Consider the following 27878-nt stretch of genomic DNA (forward strand, 5'->3'; position numbering starts at 1 on the left):
CCACCCCCTGCTCCTCTCAGATGCTTCTCCCCTGGCCCTCTCCCCAGGCGAGAATGTCTGACTGGCTCCCTCCTGCCCACGGTAGGCGCTCAGCGGAATTTTAACTACAATTTCTGTTTCTTTCTTCTCTCATTTATTTTTTTCTTCTCTTAAAACAAAATTCCTTCCCTGAGGTGACATCACTTCCCAAGCACTCTGGCACCTTTAAAAGGACAGTACCCCTCTTTTCTCTCTGCCCTTCCCTTCCCGAAGCAGATCTTTGTCTATTTCCAGGCCTCTTTAAAGAGCTCTTTGCCTTGGACTGTGGCTGCTGGTCCCCTCCCCACTTCCCCCGCCATGATTAAACATCCCTGCCTAACCCCTCTCCCTCTGGCTGCCAAGCTGGGCATGGAACAGCTGAAGTCAGTGTTGGGAGCCCAGCTGGCAGGGGGGATTAGTGGGGAGAAGCTGGCTCCCTCTGTGTGAATCTCGCAGGGGCTCCTTGGGGCGAGGCACCCTGGCAGCTCTTCTTCTTTCCCCCTTCCCAGCTCCATTGTGCCCCTTCTGCCTCTTTCCCCATTGCTCCTCTCTGCCCTTCCAGCTCCCCTGCCCCTTCCTGGTTTGGATGCCATTGCCACTCACCAAGCCCAAAGAACTTAAAACTTTTCTATGTGCATTTTCTTGGCCATGCTCCCTCACCCTTTGCCACGGCCGAGCATGGCAGTCAGGGGAATCAGGCAGCTCCCCTCAGGTTGCGGAGGGAAGGACAGTCCTTCCTCACACATCCCTTCAGGACTGAATCAAACCACGGCAGGACAACACCCCTTCCAGCCAAGAACTCTGCCAGGCTCCTCCTGCGGATGCTCTCCACAGCCCCCCCCCCCCCCCTCAGGCCTTTGTATGTATGGGCCATGTCCGTAGCTCCTTATTTGGCGAAATTGGGCAGGACAAGCCACTGAAAGTTACACGAGCATTGTCCTCAAATGGGAAACATACAGCTAGCTTCCCCCACGTGCCACCCCGACTGGATAGGCCTGTTCTAATTGATTAGGGACAACAGCAGCATGGGGCAGGCATGGGGCACCCCACCAGGAAGGCCATACCTTGTTTAGGACATCTTTCTGGGAGCCCAGGTAGAGATGAGGCAGGATGCGGGTGGGGCCAACATTGGCCACTGGCAAGCATGGCTGGGAGATGCTCATTGGCAAGATGGCAGCTGGTTTCCCTTCGCAGAGTCCTGGGAAGCAAGATGAGAAGGTGGCAAAGCCCCCTGCAGACAGAAGGAGGAGATTTAGACTATGTACAACTCTCCAGGACAGAGAAGGTCTCTCATTGTGTGTCTGTAAAGCACCTGGCAGAACAGGGTCCTGATCATGGTTATTGCTTCTTGGTGCTAGCATAAAACTGGAAGAAAATACCAACAGTCAATTATAACCAAGTCAGCCCCATAAGAGACCTGTATTGAGATCTGTAAGAGACCTGATGTATTATGTGTGTTGCCCCACTATTTCCAAATAGAGTTAGTACCATCTCCCCATGTAGTCACAGTGGGGTAAACTGTTCTTCATATATTTACCTAATACATTGATCACCCCCATGTTGTTAGGAAGATGGATGGGTGCGTAATAGTCTGCTGGTATTTAACTGATTGTAGGCAACCAAGTAGCTTAGCGATGGGCATCAGTGTCAACTTACAGATAAAGAAAATATACTGAAACTGCAGGGGGCTGTGGGGGAACGCAGAACTAAATGACCTATGTTAGAATTTGGCCAGGACCCCTGGGCTAACCCTCTTCCTCGTATAAATAGTTCCATGGGATTTTTAGTGGCTACAAGTGGTCAGCGCCAGGATTTTAGATCTGATCCAAATGACAGCAACCCCAGCAGCACAATGGTTTGCTAGCACTGTACTGGGCAGTGGCTCAAGGGAAGAGGGTCAGCGAGGGAACATGGCAACTGCTCTCTGCGGTACTTATGTGTTCTTTGGAGGTCTTCAATCTAATCAGTCGGACCCTGCTTGGCTTGTGGGTTTTGACGGGATCATAGCACAAATAGCTGCAGGCCTTTGTACTGGAACAGGATCAGCGTCAGAGTCACGCAGTGTTTTAAGTGGCATTTACCCCCCTTCCCCCAAACACACAGCTCCTGTCTCTTTCCTAAATGAATGGCTCCCTGATTATGCAGCCCTGTGTACAGTGCTAATTAGAAAAATGAGTCCGCACACAGAGGAGGAGGCGGGAGGTGGGCGGCTGGGATGCAGAAAGTATTTGGACCGAGAGGGTGGAATCTGACTTTTTTTTAAAACAGATTCCTGAGCAGTTTTTCACGGTCAGATGTTGCTAAACGTGATAGCAAGTAGTGTCCGATTCACTGCGCCAGCCCCGGCTGCAGCCCTGCGTGTGTCAGTTTTGCTCAGATGGCCCCAACCACCAGATTCAGAGGAACAGCTGTGGGGCAGCAGAAGCAGGTAGAGGATGACAAGTGAAGCTAGAATTCTGAGAACTCTAGTCCGAATACAGAGCAGCTCTTCAGAGGCTGAAAATTCTCGCCAGGCTCACACGGCAGGAAGGGTGAAACAGGGAGGGAATCTTGTTGCACTTTCCGGCCAGGGACCTCCAAGCGCCATATGAACCTGTACAAATCCTCACCTCCCCATGCGATTAGGTAACAGCATTAGTTCATTTTGCAGATGGGAACACTGAGGCTCAGAGAGGTGAAGCGACTTGCCCAAGACCAGTGGCAGAGCCAGGAATGGGAACTCAGGTTTCCTGTTGCCACACCTCTGCTAGGCCGTAGCCTAGCCAAATGCAGGATTTACCGAGAGGAGCACACAACACGGTCCCTCCTTGCATTGCTTTAACTTTGTTATATATGCAAGAGACCTGCATTCTTGAGGGAGTTTCCTAACACCCACCGACTCCTTTCTCCACACACAGAGTTAGGCCTAGCAACCCTTAGCGAGAACTACATCTGTCTAGGTTACCAAGCCGAGTGCTGGTGTACAATACGAAGGGTCCCCAGTGGTGTAAGTCCCCACTCTGTGATTTTGATAGTTGGGACTATAGATAAATACAGACTGGGAGTTTCACAGAGGCTGAACAAAGTTCCTGACTCCCACTGATTTTCATAGAGATCTGGATGTCTAAATCCATTAGGTCCCATTGAAACTCCCAGCCATTGTTTCGATAGGGACTGGTTCTGTTTCTATAGAGATGGGTTCAGTTAAAATAAGAATCCCTGCCCTTGAACTCAGTCCATCTCCATAACTGTACTAAAACTTCTACTGAAGTTCACTTAACGACCTTCCACCAACCCCTCCCCCAGGTCATACTCAGCAGGGTCCTGCCAACTTCCCAACAAACCCCTCCAAGAGTCCCCATTCTTACCTTACTGGATCCCAATGTGGGATTCTGATGAGCCCTGACTAGTGCTGAAACCAAATCTCCAGTGCTCTGGGGTAAAGTGGGGGAGGGGTTGACACAATGGTCTCTGCAATGCTTAACCCTCATGCAGACAATGTTTGATAGCAGCAGCAGCAGCTACGCCTCACAGACTGAATGCCTGAGTCCTGGGCCCTGTCTCTGCTCAGATGGGGAAGAGGTCCTCAGTCCTCCAAACAAGGGAGATGCCTCATCTTCCATGCCATGGGACCCCCAAGCTGCTTTGGACGGACACCAACCTCCTTGCTGTTGGTGCTCACTTTGAGTCCTTTGAAGAACAATGCCTTTTTCCAACATAGCCACACAGCAGCCAGCCCAGTTGTACTTGCCCAAAGAAGCCACCATATTGGAAGAGAAATTGATCTCCAACCTGCAATATGTCTCCTCTGGCCACTTAAGCTTTCCTGTGTTGCTGGCAGTTATCACAAGGACAGCTCCCAAGACTTTGGAGATGTGGGATACGAAGAGTTAAAGCACCTTCCAACACTTCCTCATCCCTGGTTCCCTCCAACATGACATCACCCCCCTCAATTGGGATATTAAATCAGAGTGAAAGAAAGACGCTTGGCACAGGTGCACACAAGCTCTGGTTACTCCTGCTCCCTCCCTAGCCACATCAATCTCACCAGGAAGCATAAATCACGAGGCGGAATGGGGTGTGCACATGACGATTTGAGTGCAAATAGCCCACATCTGGAGGCTGCAGTAGAGGTTCAGTGGACACATGCAGCCCTCTGGGCAGCCAGGCAGAAGGGCTACCTGTTGCTCCCTCCCAGAGACACCTTTCCTTCTATCAGTGTATCGGAGCCAAGGGAAGGAAAACAACCAACCTCCTGTATTTTCATTTGGAGGGTGTATGTGTGGGGAGGTATAGTCTTGCAATGAATGCATGGCCGTACCATAGCCAAGCTCGGGCCCCTAGTCCTGTGTCCACTCAAAAGGCTTAGGAAGTCTTAGTAGCACAAAAAAGGGTGTTTTTTATCTGGAGCAAGGTGTGCGCCATTTCCCTGGAGTACAGGCTAGGAATGAATGCCTGCCTCCCCGCCCCTTTACTTTGCTCGTGTTCATTATTGGCCCATACAGCTCGAAACTCTCTTTAGGAGCCAGGCGTGTTAGAGGTGACATCATAGCTAAAGCAGGCTGGCACTTGCTGTGACTCTCCTAGCAATGCTCCCCCTCCTCTTGCCCCCGCCAGCACTTGCCTGCCTGCAGATCCTTTGCTGGCTCTGCTGGGGAAAGCACAGGCAAGTGGCACAGGGGGCTGGGAAGTATGCACGGGGAGATTCACTGAAAGGCACAGAGTCACCCTTGCCCCAAGTTTGTACGTCCCAACCACCCCTAGGGAGGAGACATGCTCCCTGTATGGCCCACAACAAAGCAGCTAAGCACATGCTTAACTTTAAGCAACGTGAGTCATCCCTTTGAAGTCAATTAAACTACTCTCGTGCTTCACTTCTGTGCTTTGCTTGACAGGGACCTATCTGAGCAAAGCGTTTACCATTTTCTGCTCTGTCCCTTCATAAACCTCGTCCCACAGCATTCTGGTGGCGCTACAGGGCTGTCCTTATTTCCCGTCCCAAACATCACTGCTCACAGCCATTGACCAATCCCAGGGTTTCAAAGGGAACTGCGGAGACAGCCTTGAGCTGAGGACAGCAGGCCTCCAAACTTTCAGGGATACAAAACCGAGCCCTAGAACATGCAGCTACAGCATGCTTTAATTTTTGGAAAGCAAAGCGGCTTCTTAAAATCACCCCAAAGGCAGGAACTGTCCCTGGCAGCATTCCAAGCAATACTTGGGCTTTCCCTTACCTACACAATACTCCATGTTTTAGCATTAATTCAGAACAAGAGGGAGCAGTTCTAGTCTTTTATTTGTAATGCTAACACCTCCCTGGGGCTGGCAGTGGGATTCTCCTGGCACGCATGGAACTAAGAGTGGGGGTGACAATCTGTATTTGGGGTGGAGTGGGTGGAAAGAGATCTCAGGTTTCCTATAGATGCTCCCTCAAGCAGGAGCACTGGTTGAGGCTTTTGGATAAGGAGCTGGTCCCTTGCAATGCACAGAACCTTATCCTTGGCCTGGACTCCAGCATTCCTGAGGGCTTTAGAAAACATTCCCTATTAAATTCAATGTTTTCTTGGCTTCTAGAGTTACCTACATCATGCGAGGGTGGAGCCCAAGCGAACAGAAGGATGTGTGTGGATGTGGGGCCTGAGGCTAGGAGAAGTGCTGATACCTGCTACTCCCACTGAAGCGGAGGAGAGAAAATTACAGGAGGTGAGTGCATCACAGGATCAAGACGCTGTTGGACTCCCCACTTATCCCCAAGCTTCATGGATCAGTCAGTCTCTCTGAAGAAAGAAAAATCCTTCTAGCTGAGGCTCTCAAAGAACTTTACAGACAGTAAGGAACTTAGCACCCCTGGGACATAAGGAATTGTTATTGTTCCCATTTAGCAGATGGGGAAACAGAGGCACAGAGTGCCTAAGTGACTTGCTCAAGGTCACACAGCAAGTCTGGGAACAGAACCCTGGTCTCCTGCCTCCCAGTCCTGTGCTTTCACTACTAGACCCTGCTGCCTCCCTTCCTTTGTAAAACTATCCAAGCGTCCCTGTAAGAGGCTTTTCTCAATGCTCTAAACAGTTTGCTGCTGGTGGCAGGAGTCGTGCTCGCCCAGGAGTGCAGCATGGAGTTCTTGCCTACTGTACACTGAAAGGAAAGAAGCTATTTCTTACTTCCAGCCCTTCTCCTCTTCCCCTACCCCACATCCCAGACTCTCATCCCCCTCCCCCTGCCACTTCCTCCAGCCTCAGATTTTCACAGAGGATATCAGTGACAATTGCCCATTGAAAACAAATTTCACTGGGAAAACTGTGACAGTTCAAGGGTGAGGGCAGTGGGCCTTGGAGTTCTTTAAAAGCCCAGACATTTGTCAGAGAAAGTAGCTGCCGTTCTCTTTGAGTTGTAACATCTTCATATACCACCTGGCCCGCTGGTAGATCGCGGAGAATCAGGAGAGCTTCCCCCCGGGACGACAGGCGGGTGATAAATACAACAGTCAGAGGGTTACAGAGAGAATAAGGAGAACAGTACAATCATCTCACTACATGCCTGGATAATTAAGAGCCAATGTACAAAGCACATCTCAGCAAACACCAAGACAAAAATAGATGCACACTCGAATGGTGCTTAGCTGCTTTGTGCCACCAACACAGGGGAAGAAAATACATTCACAGACATAGCCTAGGAAAGAGAGAAATACAGGTGAGGGTCTCCATAATCACTGCTGAATAATGATCAAACCTGGGATCTCAGGGTTTAAAAGAAGCTGCCTCCATTGCCTGCGCTAGGAGACAAGCTTCACATGTGGCCTAACCACTGTCCTCAGCTGGCACAAACTGGTGTCGCTCTACTGAAGTCAATGGAGTTGATTTACACCAGCTGAATATCTGGCCCATGATTTGGACAGTCATAGAAATAACAGTCGAAGGACTTTTCTCTAGACACCCCCACACATCAACAACGCCCACGGTGTTCTAGACCATGTCGAAGAATTTGGGGATAGTACAAACCTAGTGGGCCATCCAATCCATCTCTCTGCCAGTGCAGGACTGCTCCCGATGGTGTGTTCCATATGAACCTGTGCAAACTGTAACAAGTTCTAGGTGAAGGTAGGAGCAGAGTCCTATTGTTTCGGCTCCTGGGTGGTAAACCCCAGCTTTGTGGATATATACATCCATAAAGGGAAGAGTATTGTAGAGTATTAAGAACAGTAATAGACGCAGGTGCAGCAGAACAAGAGACATCTCCTGCTGTCCTTATTCACACTCAGCCAGGCAGCACAGAGCCACTCCATCGCCGCTCTCACTACGATCACAGGAAAAGCCCGCAGTTGTGAAAGCAGCTGCAAGGGCAGGGGGAAGGGACTTTAATAAAAGGTATGCACTCAGAATCAAAAGATACCAGTGTTTGCCGTCCCAAGGGAGGATGGGGAGAGAGGGAAATGTGATCCTCATTCTCCTCTAGGGATTAAAGGGCTTGGAAAACCCTTTGAGATATGAAGGCAAGGCAGAGAAATGTGGGGAAGTACTGAAGTGAGATCAAAAGGGACGTGTGGCACATTAAACAGGGCCATCCGCATTCCCCACTGTTAGAACCAGCGGGACATTCCACTCGAGCTTATGGGAGTGTGTTGGGCCTTGTTAGCCGTGATGCTTTGCTGCTCCCAGACAGGTTTCCTTGCAGGCTGGAAACAACACCTGACGCCATGGAGGGCCCAGAGAGTGTAACTGGGTCATCTTGGCTTGAAAACCCCTGTTGTTTTGAGGGCCTCAGGCTCCCCGTTTATTTCCCGCCGCATGGGCTCACCCCTCCAAGTCTCCACTGAAACACCATGCTTATCTGTGCCACTGCGGCCTCGGTCCTGCTCCCATTGGAATAAAAGGGAAAACTTCCACTGACTTCAACTGGGAAGGATTAGGCTTTATATAAACAAACCCCCCTCCCCCCCGGGTAACAAGCGCCAAAGCGATGCTCTAACACAGAGACAGTGCTTTGCTCTTGGAGGTGCTCTCTGGCACTCTCCAGCTCCCATGGGTGCCTCTGGCGCACTGGTGCACGTGCTTTCCACAAACACCCCTCTCCCCTGAGGGCATAAGGGCTGTCTGTGGTAAGCCATACTGGACAGCAGAAAAGTGTCCCATGTCCTCACCCCTCCCTTTCTTTTGTGCACGCAACAGGGAAGGAGGGCTGCACTTTCACACCAGCAAGAGCAGAGCTGTCCTGAGCAGAGAAGAGGAGGGGGACAGGGGCACAGCCCCAGAGCGGCAGCCTCTGTTTGAGCTAGCTGGCTCACGGGCCATTCTGCCCCATCTTCCTCTCTCTCCGGGGGCAGCCAGTAGACACTGGAGGTTTGTTCTAGGGACAGGTTATGGCTGGTCCCCATCTTTCCAATAACTGCTGTTTAACCGCAGCGGCTGCTTCCTGGTATGGCTGTGATGTCAGGTACCTGAGCCGCACTGCAGCCTGAAACCCCGCCTTCTGGTATGACCCAGAGCGGCACAGGACCTACTCCTGGGAGATAAAAGCTGCCTCCACCTGGAGGTGCTAACGTGCATCCGCCGTAGGGTGAGACAGTCCCTGCTCCCCCAACAGCTCTGTGCCTTTGAGTGGGAGAGTCACCGTAGGCTCCTCCCTCGCTGGGCATTGGCGTCGGTCAATGCAGGCAGCGGGCTCATGATTCGGAGATGCTCCCTTGGAAGCATGGAAAAGGTGCAGCAGTGCATGCAGTTGCCCACGCAAGTCAGGTACAGCCTTATGAACAATTAGTCTCATGTTGCTCCCGCACAGCCCTGCCAGGGCTGGCTCTCACTCCAGGATTACATAAAGCCATCTGCTTCCAGATCTCCTGCCCCTCGACAGGAAACAGCTCTTCATGCTGGTCTCTCTGTGACACCGCCATTTAAAACCTAAGTGCTCATAACTGTGGCTGGGCTTCCCAAGCTGCTTGGCAGTGCCAGCAGTGAATCCACAGCCTCCGATGTGCCCGGGGATAGTCATTACAGGCTTTTAATCAGCCGGACGCATTAAGTGCTCGTCTTTGAGAAACAGAGATGTCACTTTCCTCCTTAAGGGTCAAGGCCTCAATTCAGCAAGGTATTTAAACACATGCCTAAGTGAAAGGACAAGTCCCACTTAAGTCAATGAGAGATGCTTAAAGTTAGGCATGTGCTTAAGTACCTTGCTGAATTGGGGCACAGACCCTATAGTCCTTGCTTGGGCAGCGAGTCAATGAGAGTTCAGTCTGAGTAAAGACGTGAGAACGGCAAGATCTGGCCCCTAAAAAATACCAGCCCTTTGTCTCTTATTCAGTCTCAGCTAAACCCACCCTGTTCTCCTAGTCAGTGACATGACTGAACATGCTGGCCAAGATTCCTTCGAAGCAGGGCAGAGAAAGGGAGAAAAGCACATAGAGCACAGGGGCTGGACAAGGACAGCTGCCTTCAGATACCAAAGTAGCATCATTTTCTCGGCCTCTGGGAAAATCCCTCACTGAAGCATTACCTCCCCTGGCTCCTACCCCATTCTTTTGCTTGGTGGAGGCCCAGTCATGCCAGCTGCTGAGTGAGATGATGAAAGGGCATTTACTAACACCCTTACTCATCACCCTTTGGAAAGTTTCTTGGTGTGGGTCAGGGCTTTCTGCTCTCTGGGAAGTTTTAGATTTCCCCTCTGCCCCACCATCCTCATCATTTCTCCACTGGACGAAGTCCCATGTTTGGCCCTTTTGTTTTTGCACAATGACTGTCTCAATGCACAAGAACGTCTTCCCACCCCACCAAGCTTCCTGCTGAAATAAGTGTTACAGCCATGGCTGGGTCTCAAGGGCTGGGGGAGCAAGTATCACGGCTGGTCAGGACCCAGCACTGCAAGAGCAGGGGTGGCTGCAGGTCAGGACTGAGTTGTATGGGCACCTGCATGGGAAATTTGTGGCTTTCTGTGGTCTTCTCCATAATTAAGAAATGAGTTCTGGTTTCCCTTCTTCCCAACTAACTAAAGATCCTGCCCTCCGCTCAGTCAGGTCAACTCGCCCTGTGCTGGACAATGCCTACATACGTCTCCAATATTCCTTTTTGTAGAAGACATGGCCAGAACTCCTTAGAGCATTCCAGATGTGGTCTCACTGATTCCTTACACAGGGGATAGACTAGAAGGCCCCTTCAGCTGTGTTTGCTGGCTCCCCAGACCCTCCTTCTGCTCTGTGTTTTATGGCCTACGAGCATATATTCTCTATTCAGGGTCTTCCACTCCGTCCAACCTTATCACAGTGGAGGGAACATACATCTATCCTCCCTGCTCCTAGTCACGCTGAATCTCGTATCGACTGACTCAGTTGTATCGACTGACCTCTCTCTTTATACCCTCCCGCTCCCTTAGTTTGGCACCATCAGCAGATTTCAACACCCCATTGCAGGATCTTCCTTCCAGGCGGTTGGTATGAGAAGCAGATGAACGAGCGCCCCATTATTGATCCATGTACGTTCCCCACTTGTCCACTTCCTTCCCTCCCAAACTGCTGCCACCCACCAACCTTGAACCTGCTTTGGCTGTCCTGGCCAATACTTATTCTTGATTTTATGCCAGCAGTTGTTGACCTCGTAGATTCATCCTATGAGCCTAAAGACCAGGTAAGCCTTGTTGCCTGCTCCTCCCCTCGTCTTGCCAACTGGGTTTTTGGTATGTCCTTAAAAAAGAAAGCTCCAGCCCCCAAAGTTGCTTTTCCTGATTTTCCCCTGGTGACCGTGCCTGCTCTGGACCAGCTTTACTTGTTCTAAGTAAAGAAGAATGTGTCATTTCCACGACTGACCTATTACTAATTACACCATCACTGGGTTATGTGGCTCACACCACAAAAACATGCCAAGCTCATTTAGCAGATTCCCATTTTAAGGGATGACGATGGTTGGGGGGGCGGGGAGTTGCTTGATTAAACCATTTGGTAAACTAGGTCATTCGAGGCTAGGCATATTTTAAGCCGCTCTATTTCATTTCCCCCTTTCCTCCTCTCACCCTAGTGCTGTGGAGCTAAGACACTGTAAAATCCCTTTTTTGAAAAGGCACTTGCAAGAGGGGAATTCAGTGATTGTCTCAGTGGGGGAGAAGTGAAACGGGCAGCAGGGGCTATTTGGTTGGTTGGTTGGAGGCAGGGTGAAGCAGTGTCATTTTCTGAATATTGTTTCTGTGAACACCCTGTCCGTAATCATCACTTTCATCTGGGGGAATTGCTCCCTTTGGCCCCTGCCCCACGGGAGACAGATGACGATTGCTTCACTGGCCCCTCGCAGCCCAGCAACTAGTGCACAATGCTGCTCAATGCTTGGAGTTGCCTACAGGAATGCACCATCTCCTCTATGTCCTCCCGTCCTGGAGGCGTGCAAGTCGGGGTACATAAGGACGGAGCCCCCCAACCTTCCTCCTGGGAGTGTTCTCTTCCACCCCTGCTTAGCCACTCCAAATTTGCAGGATTTAGTCCCAACTTAGCTAGTTCCACCAAACAAGCAGCACTCCTGGTTTCTAGATGGGAGCCCAAGCAAGTCACACGGGGAAACCCAGCTGACACCACCTCCTAATGCCAGTCGCATTCTTCCCTCTCCCCTTGCAGTCAACAGCAGAACCTCACCTGCCATACTCTGCAGCAAAAGATCTCATTTCTTCTTTTGCCACCCCCTGAATCCCCTGGAGGGACGGGCCAGATGCCCTCCAAAAAGCTTCCTGAAATTGCAAAGGTTGAAAATTCCTGGTATTCCACCCCCATCCAAAAATGTTCCCTGGATCCCTCTATCCTCATGCCTGCAAGATGCCAGCTGCCTGACACCTTTACATTGCCTGCACATAAGCTGCTCTGCAAAGACAGCCTCTTACAGCATGGGTCAGGCTCAGCAAACAGCCCCCCCAGCCCCCAAAGGAAAGGAGCTAGCCAACAAACCTCGCATGTCCCTGCTCTCCTTCATCCTCCGCACCCTGATTTTCAGCTTCATCTGCCCCTCATGCATGTCCATCCAGAACTGGTCCTCGGAGGGCACAATCATAACATCCAGAGGTATCCAGGCAGCTGGGCTGCGTCTCACAGAGGCACTGCTTGCCCTAGCAAAACAACAGCTGACAGGCAAAAATAATAATAAAAAAAAGCCTGAACTCCCCCCAAAATCCAGGGTCCAGGAGGAATTAAAATAAAGGGGGGGGGGGAAGATGGGGAAGAGAGAGACCCTAACACCCTTTTCCAGCACTACAGCTGCTTTTCTCTCCCTTCTCTCCCTGCGTGCGTGTGCGCGCACCTCCAGCAAGCCCGAATGAGCTCAGCACATGAGCAACAACCCTGCTGATCACAGCTAAGGGGTCAGGCATGCAACCGCATTCCTTACTCAGCACACAGACACGCAGTTTAACTCATAGGCTACACCACTGACACATGCTTCACTCAACTGCTTAAAGGGGCAACATCCCTTTTTTCCCCATTGACCTTGCTTGCTCTCGGAAATAATTGCTCCCTGAATGCCTGCAGGCGAGGGCCAGCTCCCTGAAGGCAAGAGGAGCTGCAGCAAACAGACCTTTGTTCATTTGAAGTGAGTGTGATTTACTTTGATGAGTTAATAGTCCTACAGTGAGTTGAAGGTAGAAAGCTCTGTACTGTCTATCTAATGCAATTATCCAGGGTCCATCGCCATGGAATCTAAGCACCAACACAAATGCTAAGCATAGTGTTTTTATGGTTCTGGATGGAGTGCAGCAAACCTTTCCCCATCACCCCGTGTTCTCAGTGGTAGATACAATGAGGAGACTGGCTTGTTTCTTTTTAACTCTTTGATATTCTTTTTCACTGAAGCCTGAGAGCAGAAGGTTTTTCTTGAGAAAAGGAACTGGGGGGATGGGAGGAATAATCTGGCAGAGATGTAGGCTGCAGGTGAGGGTTGCTTGGAGGCCTATCAATGATGAGAAGGGAAGAATGGTCCAGCAGTTAGGGCACTCACCTGGGATTTGGGAGACCTGGGTTTGAGTCCCTGCTCTGCCATGGACTGTGTGACCTTGGAGGAGGCAATTAGTCTCTCCGTGCCTCAGTTCCTCATCTGTAAAATGGGGATAACAACACCACCCTACTTCACAGGGGCATTATGAGGATAAATCCAAGAAAGATTGGAAGGTGCTCAAATACTGCAGTGCGGTGGGCCATATAAGTACCATAGAAAGAGCAAGAAGAAGGGGTTGATCTGGGATTAGTGGCTACACTGGATTTAACTGGCAAATCAGGACACCCTGATTGATTTTGCGGAGGTGGGGCTGGAGTTTGAGGATTTGGAGGATCTGAGTCCTGTTCAGTCTTACCACACCCCTAACCTCAGCACCTGGTGTAACTGCTTACCACTAGACACAGAGTTCTGCTTGCTTCCTCTGCCAGAAAATCCTGGGGGAGTTCAGAGAAATCAACAGGAACAAATTCTAAGTGATTCTGTGGGCAGTGTTGTTGTAGCTGTCCTGGTCCCAGGATATAAGAGACACCGCTGACGAGGGAATATCTTTTATTGGTGTTAATGAGCCACTTCACTTTGAATGGCCTCTTAAAAGGCGTGTTAACTGCTTATGCTCAACAATCTGTTCCACCTTGTATTTAGCTGGGACGCTGAGTACATTTCCCAGACCTGAAGAAGAGCTCTGTGGAGCTCAAAAGCCAGATCTACACTATAAACGTACACGGGTGTAACGCCATTGCTCCAGGGCGTGGATTTTTCACACCCCTGAGTGACACAATTATACCAACCTAATCCCCAGTGCAGACGGTGTGATGTTAACAGGAGAAGCCCGCCTGTTGACATAGCTACTGACTCTCACACAGGTGGATTAAGGACACGGATGGGAGCTCTCCCGGTGGGGTGGCGTAAGAGCATCTTCACTGAAGTGCTCCAGGGGCACGGCCACACAGGCTCAGCGTTTTACTTGTAGACCTGCTCTGAATGACTTGCCCAGGGTCACACAGGAGGTCTGTGGTGGGGCAAGGACTTGAATCCACTCTCCCAAGCCCTAGGCTAGTGCTCTAACTATTAGGCCATCTTTACTCTCTCCCCCTCTGCTTCTTGGTCTCTATACTGAGTGGTGACGCAGGCCATCCACACAAAGGCACCAATGCAGCCCAGTTACAGTGGTCGATTTTGTGACATGGTCAAGCGTTCATTAAGACCTGGACTGAAACCTCAGAACTCACACGGGCCAAACACTCATGAGAAGACAACTTCCAATAACTCCCAACCTGCAGTGGAGTCAAACCTGCAGGCTAGATGCAAACGGCTCCCTATCCCATCTGCATTCTCCTAAGCCACAGCCTCTTCTCTATTTGAGACACTCCTCCATACGTACACCCTACAGTCTACTGAAGGAGACGCATGCATTGCCTAGGCTTCTTTTCAGGTGTATGTAACTTTTCACTGTATTTTACATGAATGGTCTGTTCCCATTCATAATGTGGCTTGATTCATAAACTGTGACCTCATGAGCAGACCCTCTTCCTCTTTTGGGAGAGGAGTATTCGTTCCCCTTCCCTGGCTCCCACAAACCCTTGGAACTCTTTAAACATCTCATCACAGTTCTTTAAAGGTTTCTTGTTCTGAATTCTTCCCAAACCTCCAGGAAATTGCTCAGGATTAGACTAGGCAGATGGGACACACTGTATCTTTGAACTCTGAAGATTTACAGGCGGAGAAACACAAGGCTGAGTTATACATGGGAGACATCAATGTTTTTCCTTTAAGTGACATCACGTGAGATGAGGTCACCAGCACTAAATGAACTCCCCTTCCCCCCATCCCCCCCCCCAGCTCGTGGAGCCAGTGTTTTAACGAGGCTTGTTATTGTGAGTTTTATTATTGTCAGATGTGGGTCAGAGCCTCAGGTTGGATAACACTCAAAGCACATTCAAACCAGGTTGGAAAAAATGATCAGTGTTAAACCAAAAGCAACACTTGGGAACCTGGGAAGTTGTTCCCACAAGATGGGGTCTCTTCCCACCAAGCACAACATTGGCTAGCAAAGAAGATGGGGACAACAGATGTTGTTGCACTTCGTGATGGTCCTGTCCATGCTACACTTGAAACGGTGATGGGGGAAGTGTAAAACATGCTTCCGTCACGTAGTGCAGATTCTCATTGTCTACCCAGGCGGGCAGCTGAAATCATGGGGAAATTTCATAGTCCTGTCTACATTGCATGGTCTCATCTATGCTGCAACCATGTTGGAGGACAACTCTGCTGCAACCAGTTCTTCCAACACACTTGCATTTGCAGTGTGGATGGGAGTGAAATTACACCCAGATGGCAGCACGGGCAATGGCTGGATAAATCCATTTCCCATGAAATGGTCTAATTACTTCGTCGGCTGCATCTGACGAAGTGGGTATTCACCCATGAAAGCTTATGCTCCAATACGTCTGTTAGTCTACAAGGTGCCACAGGACTCTTTGCTGCTTTTACAGATCCAGACTAACATGGCTACCCTTCTGATACTGGTCTAATTATGGACTCCATGCAGGAATTACTGCGTGAAATCCTATGGTCTGTCCTATGATACATGATCATAATTGTCCCTGTGGGCCTTGAATCTATGAATATATTGTCTTCATTTACTACCCTTTAGTAACAGGAGGGACTAACTCCCTCATGGCTGAGAGATGCTAAAGCTGTTATTTTTGGGCTGCGGGTTCCTTCAGGAAGAGTTTGGACCTGCTTTTTGGCTCTGCCCAGCATGACTGGGGCATCTCTGGCTGAGATCTGTAATGCAGGATGTTTTATCAGAGCCCTTCATAAGAAAGGCTGGCCTATGCTCTGCATCCCCGCTCACCCTTGTAAAAGACAAATGCGCCCACAGGCAACAGAACCCATCTTCACAGGGAGCAGTAATGAATCCAATTCCAACTGAAAATTCCTCCCTAGAAATAACATCTCTAGCTCTCCCTCCTTAGAGTGGATCTACACTGCAGCTGGGAGATGCGGGTCGATAGATATGTGCTACCCTCCAGCAGAGCTAGTGTGCTAAAAATAGCAGTGTAAATGGGATAAGGTGGGTGGTGGCTGAGGCATTTGTCTACCCCAGCTGGGAAGCATGCTTCCAGCTGCAGTGTCGACATTCCTTTAGAGTTGCTTCTCCCCTGCTCTGCTCCTGAACCTCCACCCCTTTCCTTCACCAGGTGTGACCCTCGTTTGGGGGCTAATATGGGGGGGGGGAAGAGAGATTTCCTCAGTGCCAGAGACACCCTTTCTCATATTTACCATTCCTTTTAGATCATTCTGCATAGACACGAGAGATGAAAAGAATCCCTCAGCCTGCCCGAGGCTCTCTCTCGAGTTGGCCACTGCAGGACTGGCCCCTCTGATGTCTACCTCAGCAGGTGGTTCTATCTAGGTTTTTAGTGGCTCCAGGAATAGGACTTCTTACACACAGGGCTCTCCTGTTTGTTAAATATATAATGGCAAGGGCAGTAATGCAACATTGGGATAAGGGGGCTCTTCAAGAAGAGAAGGGGGAAAGATCAAATGAGCCATTTACAAAGGAGGTAACACACACTAAAATGATGATCAGAGAGAAAGCATGGTCTTGTAGGTAAGCCACTGGGACTCAGAAGATCCGGGTTCAGGTCCTACCTCTGCTCCAAACTTCCTGTGTGACCTTGGGTAAGTCTCTCTGTGCCTCAGTTCCCTCATCTGTAAAACAGGGACAATGCTTCCTTCTTGGCTATTTAGACTATTTGGGACAGGAACAGTCTCTCCCTAGGGGTGTGCCCACTGCCTACCCCAATTGGGTCACCTAGTACTCCTGCAGCATATATTATCATAAATGCTAATGAGGGTCAGAGTCATCCTTGGTGTAACTCCACTGAAGTTGGCAGCATTATACTTGGGAGGAAACCGGCATGAAGCGTCTGCAACACCAAGGAGCAAAGAGTCGGTCTTCAGCACTTACACACATATGCAAGGATTGGCGATAACCCAACTGGTTAGTGTCCAGCGTTTCCCTCCCCCTTCCATCACAGGGAGCTTATAATCCTCACAATTTCAAATCTTTCACATGGGCCTCAGGAAAAGGGGATGATGGGGGGGGAAGGGAGGGGGCACTAGGTTGCTCAAAAGGAAGGAAATCATAACTGGGCACAGGTTCCTGTCTGTCAGGATCCCTTACTGGGAAAAGTTTCCTTCCTCCCCTTGTAGCTTTCCAGAAATGAGATATGAAATGACATGATGGTTTTGTAACTCTTGGCAACTTGTTCTCCCAGTCCCGTTCCCCCCCCAGCCCCGCTCTCTTTTTCCTCCCCTCACATCCTTGTCTCCCTTTCTTCGTCCAATTGTTAAACATGCAGCCGTGGGGGGGGGGGGGGGGGGAGGGGATTGTAGCTCCAAGGAGTAATTATAGAATCAGGAAAACAAGTCCTCTGACGACAGTGTTACTAAACAGGGATGTTTAGAACATAGGCCAGGAATACAATCAGCTCATACATATGTGACCTAGCTTAACCCATCCCAGCAATGCAGCCACTGCTCCCCCGGGAAGAAAACAGGCAAAGATATCCATGAGTTCAAATGCAAGGGTGGGGTGTGATGGGAAGGGGTGAGAGCTTACCAGGATGCTACACCTCAGCCTGGAGAAACCACTCCTTCCTAGCACCCAAAAGGGGATTTGGATATTACGCTCCAATCCCCACTCACTTTGCTTTAATAACAAGTGACCATAGCTGGATTTAGGTCCCTACCAGAGCAGTGGTTGTGAGGTACCGTAAGGTAGAAACCTCCATGAACACTACCCTAGAAAGGTTCCATTTCCAAACAGCCTGAGCTCACCAAGCAAGCAGAGTAATCGGGGCCATAGCATCTCTGCCCTGGCTCAACCTAGGCAGTTTTACAGGACTTTGCTGCAGTAAAGAAAGCAGCTCCTCTGTTATTTTGAAACTGAGAACAGCCATGTGATAGAGTTAGTCAGTCAATGGGGCCACGATTGTTAAAAAAACACACACACACAAAAAAACACTAGAGCCCACAGTTAGGATTCTAAGACCATATTTAGACACAAACTAGTGATTTGATTTTTTTTTTCTTTCTTTTTTTTTTTTTTTAAAGTGCCAGGCTCCCCGCATCTCATACTGTGTTCAACTGTTATTCTGGATGCCCGGTCCCTCTGAAAATCAGGGGCTTGGGGAGAACCAAGAGGAAAAACACACTGCAGACAATTACCACTCCACCAACCATAGGCATCGTCATAGGACATCCAAGCGACAGACGACAATTTCCTGCAATATCTCCTGCATGAACTTTATTGAATTAGGTTAATACCTTTGGAGTCTATTGCATTAAAAAGACAACTGTATATTTGTTATTGGGGTACTATGTATTTCCATAGGAAAGGTAAACTACTGAGGTGGAGAGGTGCACATATACTGGTTCAAACTAGACTCTCCAGGGACCAGCAGACAAAGAAAGGGTTTTTTGGAGAAATAGTCTGGTTTTAAATAGGCTCAGGGCCTTCTTTCTGATTCAGCAAGTGGACAAGATCCCTGGGCCAGAGAGGACCCCAGCTTTAGGGTAGGATTGGAAGGACTGTGCCTCCTGAGGCAACATAAGAATGGGTGCTTGCTCTGAGCTTGAAGTTGTGATGAATTTGTCACCACAAGGAATCACCCTTGGGTGGGGATCTGAAGGACTGTTCCTGCCAGAATCCATGTTAAGGGTGGGGTGAATTCTGCTGAGCTTATTAGCATGCATGTAGTTTCTTTTATTGTTTTTAATGAGTTTTATCTGTAATGTTTTTTACCTTTAAGAATGAAGCAGGCTTGCATAGGAAATGCTGTGTGGAACCTTAAGTGCAGCAATTACACCTGTTACCTGACTCTGAACAGACAGCAACCAGTGTCCTGGGCAGCCTGTTTGTCCTGGGAAATACACACTGAAGGGAGGGAACTGGCAGCCTGGAAATACCCCCGTCAGAAGGGCGAGAGGTGCGGGTCTTCACCCAAGAACAGTGGGTGGTGAAGCGTGAGCGTGCGTGCCTTTGCTGGACCACTCGGGGAAATACTGGTGCAGTTGCTCTGGCCAGTAACACTCCACATCTAGACACTTATGTAGGTACAAGGGGGTCTAAAACTGGCACCTGCATTGACGAACACCCATGCGGGCATCCTAAGGTGGGAGCTAGATGTTCTGTTAAGGTGTCTGATCGAAAGCTGAACTTCTTGCTGTATTGAGTGGTATATTCTTGCTCTCTTTTTTACACACAGCTGAAGAGCAGTGTCCTAAGGCTGGTGCAGGCAAATTAGTTGGGCTAGGGGTCCTCCAGTAATTATCCATAAAAAGAGCTGCACAGATGTACTGAAATGAGAGGGAGGCACATTTCTGAACAGGTTCAGAGGCACTAGTTGGACTTGAAACGGGGCTGCATGGGTGAAACAGAGGGCAGAATTTGGCCCAGTAACTGTAAATGACTTGGACAGCAAACATACCCTACAGTAATTGCACTGTGGGGTATTAAATCATCAGGACTAGGCTTAACATGTTAGCATGTGGCCATGTATTTTCAGGTCCATACATTAAGTGCAGGCCCTATTTGTATCAGAGGAGGGCCACTGCCCTGATTTAACAGCATTTATGATCATAGAAAGGATCATAAATGCTAGAGAAAGGAAATAACAGTCCCTGTGCAGGAATATCTGTTGTGATTCCTGCAGGAGCACAACAGTAGCTAGTTACACAAGGACATTTCACAGAGGATATAAAGATATTTACAGAAGCTACCCTGGAATTAGGTGACCTCTCAATCCGCTTAGCACAGTGCTGGCAGTCTCCATTCAGTCAAACTGCTCACACTTCCCCCTTCAAGGCGGATGAGACAATAATAAATATTGGGCAAAGTTATTCTGTGTCCAGAGCGTTTCATTAAATAAACCAGCAGAGCCCTGTGGGCTCCTGACAACTCTTAATGTTGTCTTTTCTCTGGCAGCTCCCTAGTGCTGCATCTACAGAGCCTTGGACAGGATACATCCCGCTGCTCCCAGACACCACCACTCTCTATGGCCTCCTGCAACAGCCATCAATGGGAACAACTAAAAGAGCTCAGAGAAAACTCTTGTGAGCTCAGGACAGAAAGTGTTCCCTGCAGTAGACTCTCAGCTGTGGAAGTCCCTGCCACTAGATATCAGGCAATGAGTCTCTGCACCAACAGAGCCAAAGGCGCCAACTTCTCCTGGCACCAGTGAGTGCTCGCATGCCCCCGGCCCTGCCCCGACTCCACCCCTGCCCCACCCCCATTCCAACCCCTTCCCCAAATTCCCGCCCCCGCCTCCTCCCCTGAGTGCGCCGCGTTCCCGGTCCTCCCCCCTCCATCCCACAGCTTGTTTCGCCACAAAACAGCTGTTTTGCGGCGGCAAGCCTGGGAGGAGACGTGGCGCGCTCAGGGGAGGAGGCGGCGGAGGTGAGCTGGGGAGGAGGGGCGGGGTGGGGTCGGCGCCTATGCACAGAGCTAAGAACCAGACATGCCTTCCAGAGCAGTCCTTCACTCACCTCACAGACAATCTGCAAATATAACTGGGCAACATGTTTAAAAATGTGATGAAAATCTGATATTTTAAGAAAGAGTTAGTGGGGGAAATCTCCCCGCCCCTTTTCTTTGACCAACAACCTGGCACAGACTAGACAGACCCTGCTTAGTGCATGCTTGGGCTCACAGAATGAAAAAAAAAAGAACTCAGGCTGCTATGCCTAGACACTGCCATACCAGATCTGACCACTACGGCGCCAACTAGTCTGGAATCCTGGCTCTCTCTGTGGCAAATACCGAACGCTTCAGAGGAAAGTGCTAGAATGTCCACAATGGACAATGATGGAACAACCTGCCCAGAGGGCAGTTTCCTCCGCAGTGCCCCCACCCCCCATTAGTTATTTTCTGATTTATGACTTGAAGCAGGAGGGTTTATATTTTTTCCATCTTATCTAATGTCAGTGTGGATGCTCTCATTATCCACAGAAGTGCCCTGACCCTGGTTTTCAATCCTGCTAGGCTCTTAGCTTCAATGATACCTATCACAGTGCGTTCCACAGCTTGCCTCAGTTGTGTGTGAAAAAGTGTATTTTTCAGTTTTAAACCTGCTGCCTTTCAAATTCAGTCGCTGCACCCTTCTTCTTGTTCTGAGAGAAATAGATGCACCTGATTTTCCATCTCTACCCCACCGGGCATGTCCCTTATCCATCTCCCCTCTGAACTACACATTCCAGCCTCTCCTCACATGGCAGCCTTTTCCCATCTCCGTTGCCTGTTTCTGGACTCCTACCCTGGCCCTATCTTTTTTGAAACAGGGTGGTGACCAGCACAGAACACTATCTGCCAACCAAGGGCATACCATTGATTTATATAACAGCATGATAATAATTTCAGTATATTAGTCACAAGCAAGTCTTCAGTTAGCATAAAGACTTGTTTGCCTTTTTGCCCATCCACACCCACTGAGCGGAGGTTTTCATGGAGCTGTTCACAGTGACAAACAGCTCATTCCCCCTGAGTGTGCACAGTTAACTTAGAACCCAGCAAATGTATGGGCAGTTCAAACTCCCTTTTATCCGTCACTGGTGAATTTCATCTGCCAGCGCATTGCCCATACACCGAGCTTGGTTGGGTCCCTCTCAGGGTGGAAAAAAATCAATGATTAAAAAAATAAAAATAAAAATTGGATTTTTTTATTTAAATGGATTTTTTTGATAAAATGCTTTTTGAGGAAAAAACCTATCTAAAGAATTTTAATTAAGATACATTATAGCTCAAAGATATCTCATCATGAAATAGGGATTATAAATTATAATTCTATAGTGTGAGACAATATATTCATATAATGTTTAAGAAAATTTTTGTAAATGAGTTCCAATATTTCATGGATTAGGGACCCAATCTTATGGGGTTTCAGGGGCTTCTGTGTAGATTTTTTAGGTTAATCTTTCTATCTACCCAATGGTGCTCAGTCTAGAAGATACCATCAGAGATGCTTAGTTTTGCAGTTCTCAAACTGTGGATTTGTGTCTCCAGAGATAACATGCTTGTTAACAACAAAAAATGTTTTAAATAAATAAATAAATAGAGGTGAGAAATAACAGACCTCAACCCTATTGCCCCTCTGCAAATTTGTGTACACAGAGTCCTCTCTCTAAAAGTGCAAAGTTTCAGAAAGTTCAATGAAGAGAAGATTGCTGGGGGCAGAATAGATCGGGACAAGGAGACGAAGTCTGGAGATAAATTTGAGAAGGGAGGGACAGGGAGTAGAAATAAAAGTGAAACTGCTTGAGCAGCATATTCCAGAAGTCTTGAGGTCTTTCTGAGTGTAGCCTTCATTGATTTGAGATCTACCATACCATTCTCTCACTAGAAGGGAAAACCTATAATGGCAGCAGGCCATAAGAGAGACCCAGTTTGGGAATAAGAACCATTCAAGAAATATGTTTGCTGATGATGTTTTAAAGAAAGGCACACCAGTGAACTGGTGGAAGTCACTTAAGCACTTGGATTCAGATACTGTTGGAAGTGATAATCTCACTTTTAACAGTAGTAGCTTCTTCTGTCAGTGTAGAAAGAATATTTTTTTCCTTTGGACTAATTCATTCCAAATTAAGAAATAGTTTGGGACCTGAAAAAGCAGGAAAGCTTGTTCTTCTTTTCCAGATTATGAACAAACAGGAAAATGAAGGTGAAGACGACTGAGTTAGCTGCAGAAGCCAATATTTTAAGTTTCTCATGTTGACTTGGCTGACATAGCCCATTTAATTTTTGTTTTTCTTTAAAAATATTTCATTTAACTATTTTAGTGAAACATTTTTAACAAAAACAAATTTTAAAAAATTTGAATGTTTAATTAAATTCAGGTTTCAGAGTAGCAGCTGTGTTAGTCTGTATTCGCAAAAAGAAAAAGAGGACTTGTGGCACCTTAGAGACTAACGAATTTATTTGAGCATAAGCTTTTGTGAGCTACAGCTCACTTCATCAGATGCATTCAGTGGAAAATCCACTGAAGTGAGCTGTAGCTCACGAAAGCTTATGCTCAAATAAATTCGTTAGTCTCTAAGGTGCCACAAGCACTCCTTTTCTTTTAACTAAATTCAAAAATTCATATGCTTGTTTTGTTAAAATATTGTAAGTTTGCTGTTGAAGAAAAAAATCCAGAATACATAACGTTGTTGTTTCAGTTAAAACAAATGATTTTAATGTCTGTTTTAATGTCTCCTCCTAATACAGCATGGCAAGAAAATCCTCCAAATATTAATGATAAACCTGTTGAATTGAAGATATTTATGAAGTCATTGGGAGGTGAACCATCTGCTTCAATTACCTTTGGTAAATGAAATAACCAAACAATCATTTGTTTTCTGATATAGCTGTAAAACTAATCTGAAAAGTTTTCAAAATTTTAAAAATGTGTACTGTGTACCTTCTGAAAATGAAACCTGCATCTATCTCTGAGTTCTGAAGAATATGTATTAAGGTTATAACAACCAACAAGAATGCACTTTTACGTAGAAATCCATGATTAAAATCAAGTCTTCCTGACTACTGATTTAAATCATGATTTAAATAAAATCCACCCTGGTCCCTCTGGAGTTCTTCAGTCCTCTTTAGTCTTGACTATCCTACACAATTGTGTGCTTTCTGCAAATGTGGCCAAACCTTCCCTGTTCATCCCATTTTTCAGATCACTGATAAGCATATTAAGCACCATCACAACCTTGAGACAACTCCACAGTGTTAACCTGCTGCCATGATGAGGATTGGCCCTTCATTCCTATATTGTTTCCTGTCTCTGAGCCACGTCCTAGTCCAGTACAGAACTTCAGCTCTCACCCCATGGCTACTCAGCTTCCTTAATAGCCTCTTGGGAGGGGCTTCATCAAAAAGGCATTTGGAAAGTCCCAATAAATCATACTGACTATTTCTCCCACATCCACTATTTCACTGACACCTACTCAACAAAAATAGGGCCCAGACAGTTTGTTTTTACACCAAGCTGGAGGGCAGTACTCCTGCTGAGTACTCTGGCTGAAAAGGGAACAATTAAATAGACCAACCCAAATACTGGCAGCTAGCTCGTCAAACCAGCATGAGAGGCATCTCCAAGGCTCTTAACACACCACGTGGATGCCTGCAGCCTTCCCCTAGTATTTATCTTCTTGCAGGAAGCAAATGAGAGGGTGAGTCGACATTTAAGCTGCTCCTGTGGAAGATGCAGGCTTGCTCCTGTACCATTAGGATGTACATGATCTGGGCCCCTCGCCAGCTCTGTCAGGGCCAATCTGCTTGCCAAAGGGGGAGGAGGAGGGGAGATTTCTCACCGCTGATATTGTTACATTCTTTACGAATCCTGGGAGTAAACAGACGCTCCAAATTTAGAAAGAACAGGACTGGAAAATTTTAAAACATTCCTTGCAGACCTGGGACAAACTGAGGGAGTTGGGGACTGGGGATGATCTCACACATACATCAGAGCCAGATGAAAAGCTCATGACTGGAGTTCAGAAAGCAAGTGAGGGGCCTGTTTCAGGTTAGTGCAAAAGATGGGAAAGAACAGCTCCCCCCCTCTTAAAAATCTAACGCCTATAATCCTAGTGGGTCCCAGTTCTACCCGCTCTACCGTGGCAGAGGGCCCCAGGGACAGCCATCACTCCATACCCCTAGTGCAGGCAAGCAAAGGCACTATTTGAATGGGCACAGAGTCCCCTTTCCTTAATGCTGGCACCAGTTATAGCTTATGGTGGTTATAGGGGTTTGTACCAGCACATACACCAGCAGCTTGAAGTAGGGCAACCCCTCAGCATAGACAAGGCCTAGATACTTCTTCACAGGATCCAAACACCTCCCCAAAATTAAAAATCACGCCTCTGCCCTGGCTCTTTCCCTCTTCTACCCTACAGGGGCAAGGCTCTCAGTCATCCCACGTACATCTGGAGTAACTTCCCTGACTCCATGATCTGTCAAGCACCGGAGGCTGTTCTCTCTTTTGCACCTAGTGTAAACCATGGAGATACAGCTCGCTTTGTAAGCGGCATGTCCATGCTAGGGGTTTACGCTGGTGCGGCAGCCTCGGAGTAAATCAATAAAGTCCCCTTTAAGTGGTAATTGGGAAGGGGTCACTGTGTTGCCCAACAGGCTGTGCACCTGCCTTATTAGTCAGGAGAGTGGCTTCAGATTTGATTTTCAGAGGGATGTCCGAGGCCAGCTAGGAACAAAGCTCTTAGCTCTGGGCTTTGGGGAAAGGGAGGGGCTATAACAAACCGGTATAGGCTGTATGGCAGCGTGGGCCCAGGCATGCAAAGTGCCATGCAGATGCAACCAGCTGGGGAAGCTTCCCAAGCACTGGGCTGCAGATGGAAATTGTAAAATGGGAGAACACTGACATGGGAGCCTGCCAGGGACCCCCTGAGTCCCACCCATCCTTCCCAGGCGAACGCAAAGGGAGGAGAAGAGCAGGTGACATGCAATGGTGGCTCAGCTCCAAATAATACCCTGGCTGGTGTCAAGTCCTCCAATACAAGAGCCTGCAGTCAGAGGCCATCAAGAGCTGCTGCTGAACAAACAAACAGCCGTCAATAAAAAACAAAGACGGAGTTTGCAAAAAAGCAAGAGTTTATGCTGAACTAAACAGAGGTTAAAGAACAGTCAGGCTCCTGCTGGAATAGCACAGTTCGGAGGGGAGGAAAAGGGGGCATTACGTAATGCAGGAAAAATGCTGGCTCCATTCAGTTTTCCACCACTTCATGTGATGTCAGGAAAACCATATAAATCAACAGGCTTTCTGCTCCCACGGATGGAGGGCAGCAAGCAGCACTATTTATACGTTTGAAAAAAGGAGATGATTTCCAAGACTGGGAATAATGGACTCTAAGGTTCCACCCCCCAGCCTCTTTGGAATCATCATGCCTTCTGGTTTGTTAACTCTTTAGGGGCTCCCGCCCTCTATCCCATTACCCCCCTCCTCTTCCTTTCAGGCCCATCTGCGGCTGCTGCTGCTGCTTTCACGCACAGCATGACACTTCAATGCAGAAGACTGGTGCTGAGGAGTCATGTGGGATTGTAATGGGGCAGCTGCCCCACTCCAATAAGCAGGGGGTTAAAAGCCACCAAGCTAGGCTCATTGGGGAAGCAGCCACAGCTGAGGCCAACTCAATTAGGGCCCAGCTGGCCCTGATAAGAGGCTGTGGGCCAGAAGCTGGAGGAGTCTCTCTCTAGCAGTGGAGAGAGAAGGACCTAGCTGCCTGGGAGCAGGGTACAAGAGGTAGAGCAGTGCTGGGGAAAGGCAAGGGGAGCTGGGGAGCTCCAGCCTGGTAAAACCCCAGGCTGCAGGCCTTGTTAAGGCCTAAAAAAGGTCCGGGGCTGCAGAGATACAGTCTGGGAAAAGGCAAAGGCAGCAGATCCTACCCCCTTGCCAATGATGCGTGGCCATTACAGACTGCAGTCTGCCCCAGGGATAATGGCTGGCGGTAGCCACTGAGGCAAGGTGGGCTTAGAGGGTAGGGGGTTCCCTGGGAAGGGGAAACCCAGAGTAAGGGGATACTGCTGGAGGCAGAACCCTGAGGTAAAGGGGAACCAGGGTCCTGGAGGGACACGGGGCCAACGGCAGGCGAGACACCGGCCTGCAGAGGTTGCGTCGTACGCTGGAAAAGAGCTAATTCCCAGATGACCTGCAGGAGGTGCCGCACCAGTGAGTCATCACCTCGCTATAGAGATAAGAAAAAGAGGGCAGGGCTCTGAATTTACATAGCAAGGGTAAACTGTATGTCTACACCGCAATAAAAGACCTGCGGCACGGCCACACCTGGCCCAGGTCAGTTGACTTGGAATCCCAGGGCTCTGGCGGAGAAACTAGAAAATGTTCAGGGTTGGGGTGGAGCCCAGGGTCTAAGATTCATGAGGTTAGAGGCTCTCAGAGCTCGGGCTCCATCCCATCCCAAACATCTACAATGCAATTTTTAACCCGTACCCAAGCCATGCAAGTCTGAGTTACCTAACCTGGGTTCCGAGACTTGGTGCCGCAGGTTTTTGATCGCAGTGTAGACATACTCCCAGGCACAGAGAGGGGAAGTGACTTGCCCAACACATCACAATGAGGAATAGAAGCCAGGCATCTCCAACCTTGCTCAAGCTACTAGACCGTGCTGGGAAAGCAAAAGGCCTTTATCTATTACAGGGGAATTCCTGTCTGTCCAGGACACTACTGCAAGTTTCATTAGCCACCATGTTTCACTAGCGTCAGCCACAGGGAAATTCCAGCCCGATACTGCTGCCAGTGGGAGTAAATCATTGGTCGGAGAACAGGATACACAGATTTAGTCCTCATCAAGAACTGCTCTCAATACACCTTCGCCATGAAGGTCACAAGTGCAATGAGTTCAGAGGTCTCATCCATGCCCCTTGAACCAGAAAATAAACCAGATGCAATTTGATTTAGGTTTTCTGTTTCACCTCAGCAGTCCTGAGCCTGTAAGATTGCAGGGGGTGGAGGCCTTGTCTACACTGAAATTTACCCTGCCTACAGTCTCCAGCATAGCTGCACCAGTACAAACTCCTAAAGCTGATGGGCAAAGCTGCATTTGTACTGGTGGAGCTAACCTGCTTGAAACCAGGGCACGCTGCACTCAGGGCTTATACCCATGCAGCTATGCTGGGTCCAGCCACCAATCAACATCCACAGTGTAGATAAGGCCTCAGCACAGACTGAAGTGTCATTCTTTGGAAACTGAAGCCCAAAGTTCCCATCATCTCCAAAAAAGCAGTGGGGGAAAACGCACCTTTATGCGCCAAGGAGATGCAGGCGAACACCCCAGCATGATGCAGGCGTTAATACACCACATACAGGAAGGGACCGAAGATGACACTGGGAGTCTGTGTGTGGGGGGGGAGGAGGG

At 48.7% G+C, this 27878-nt stretch overlaps 1 protein-coding gene across 2 annotated transcripts in view; it reads right to left on the minus strand.

The window, feature by feature from the left end:
* DUSP8 (dual specificity phosphatase 8) overlaps nt 1–27878 on the minus strand; it is an 83596-nt gene that overhangs the window by 13098 nt on the left and 42620 nt on the right. Inside the window, exons 1-2 of one of the 2 annotated variants that reach the window (XM_048854557.2) lie at nt 11909–12282; nt 1083–1249 (exon numbers count right to left, since the gene is read on the minus strand). In XM_048854557.2, the coding sequence (XP_048710514.2) occupies nt 1083–1249; nt 11909–12011 (270 nt within the window). In that variant the 5' untranslated portion in view covers nt 12012–12282. Of the gene's footprint in view, nt 1–1082; nt 1250–11908; nt 12283–27878 lie in introns of those variants that run through there. The other variant, XM_048854556.2, reaches the window with a different exon arrangement.

Source organism: Caretta caretta, chromosome 6, assembly GCF_965140235.1.
Source record: "Caretta caretta isolate rCarCar2 chromosome 6, rCarCar1.hap1, whole genome shotgun sequence".
Lineage (NCBI taxonomy): Eukaryota > Metazoa > Chordata > Testudines > Cheloniidae > Caretta > Caretta caretta.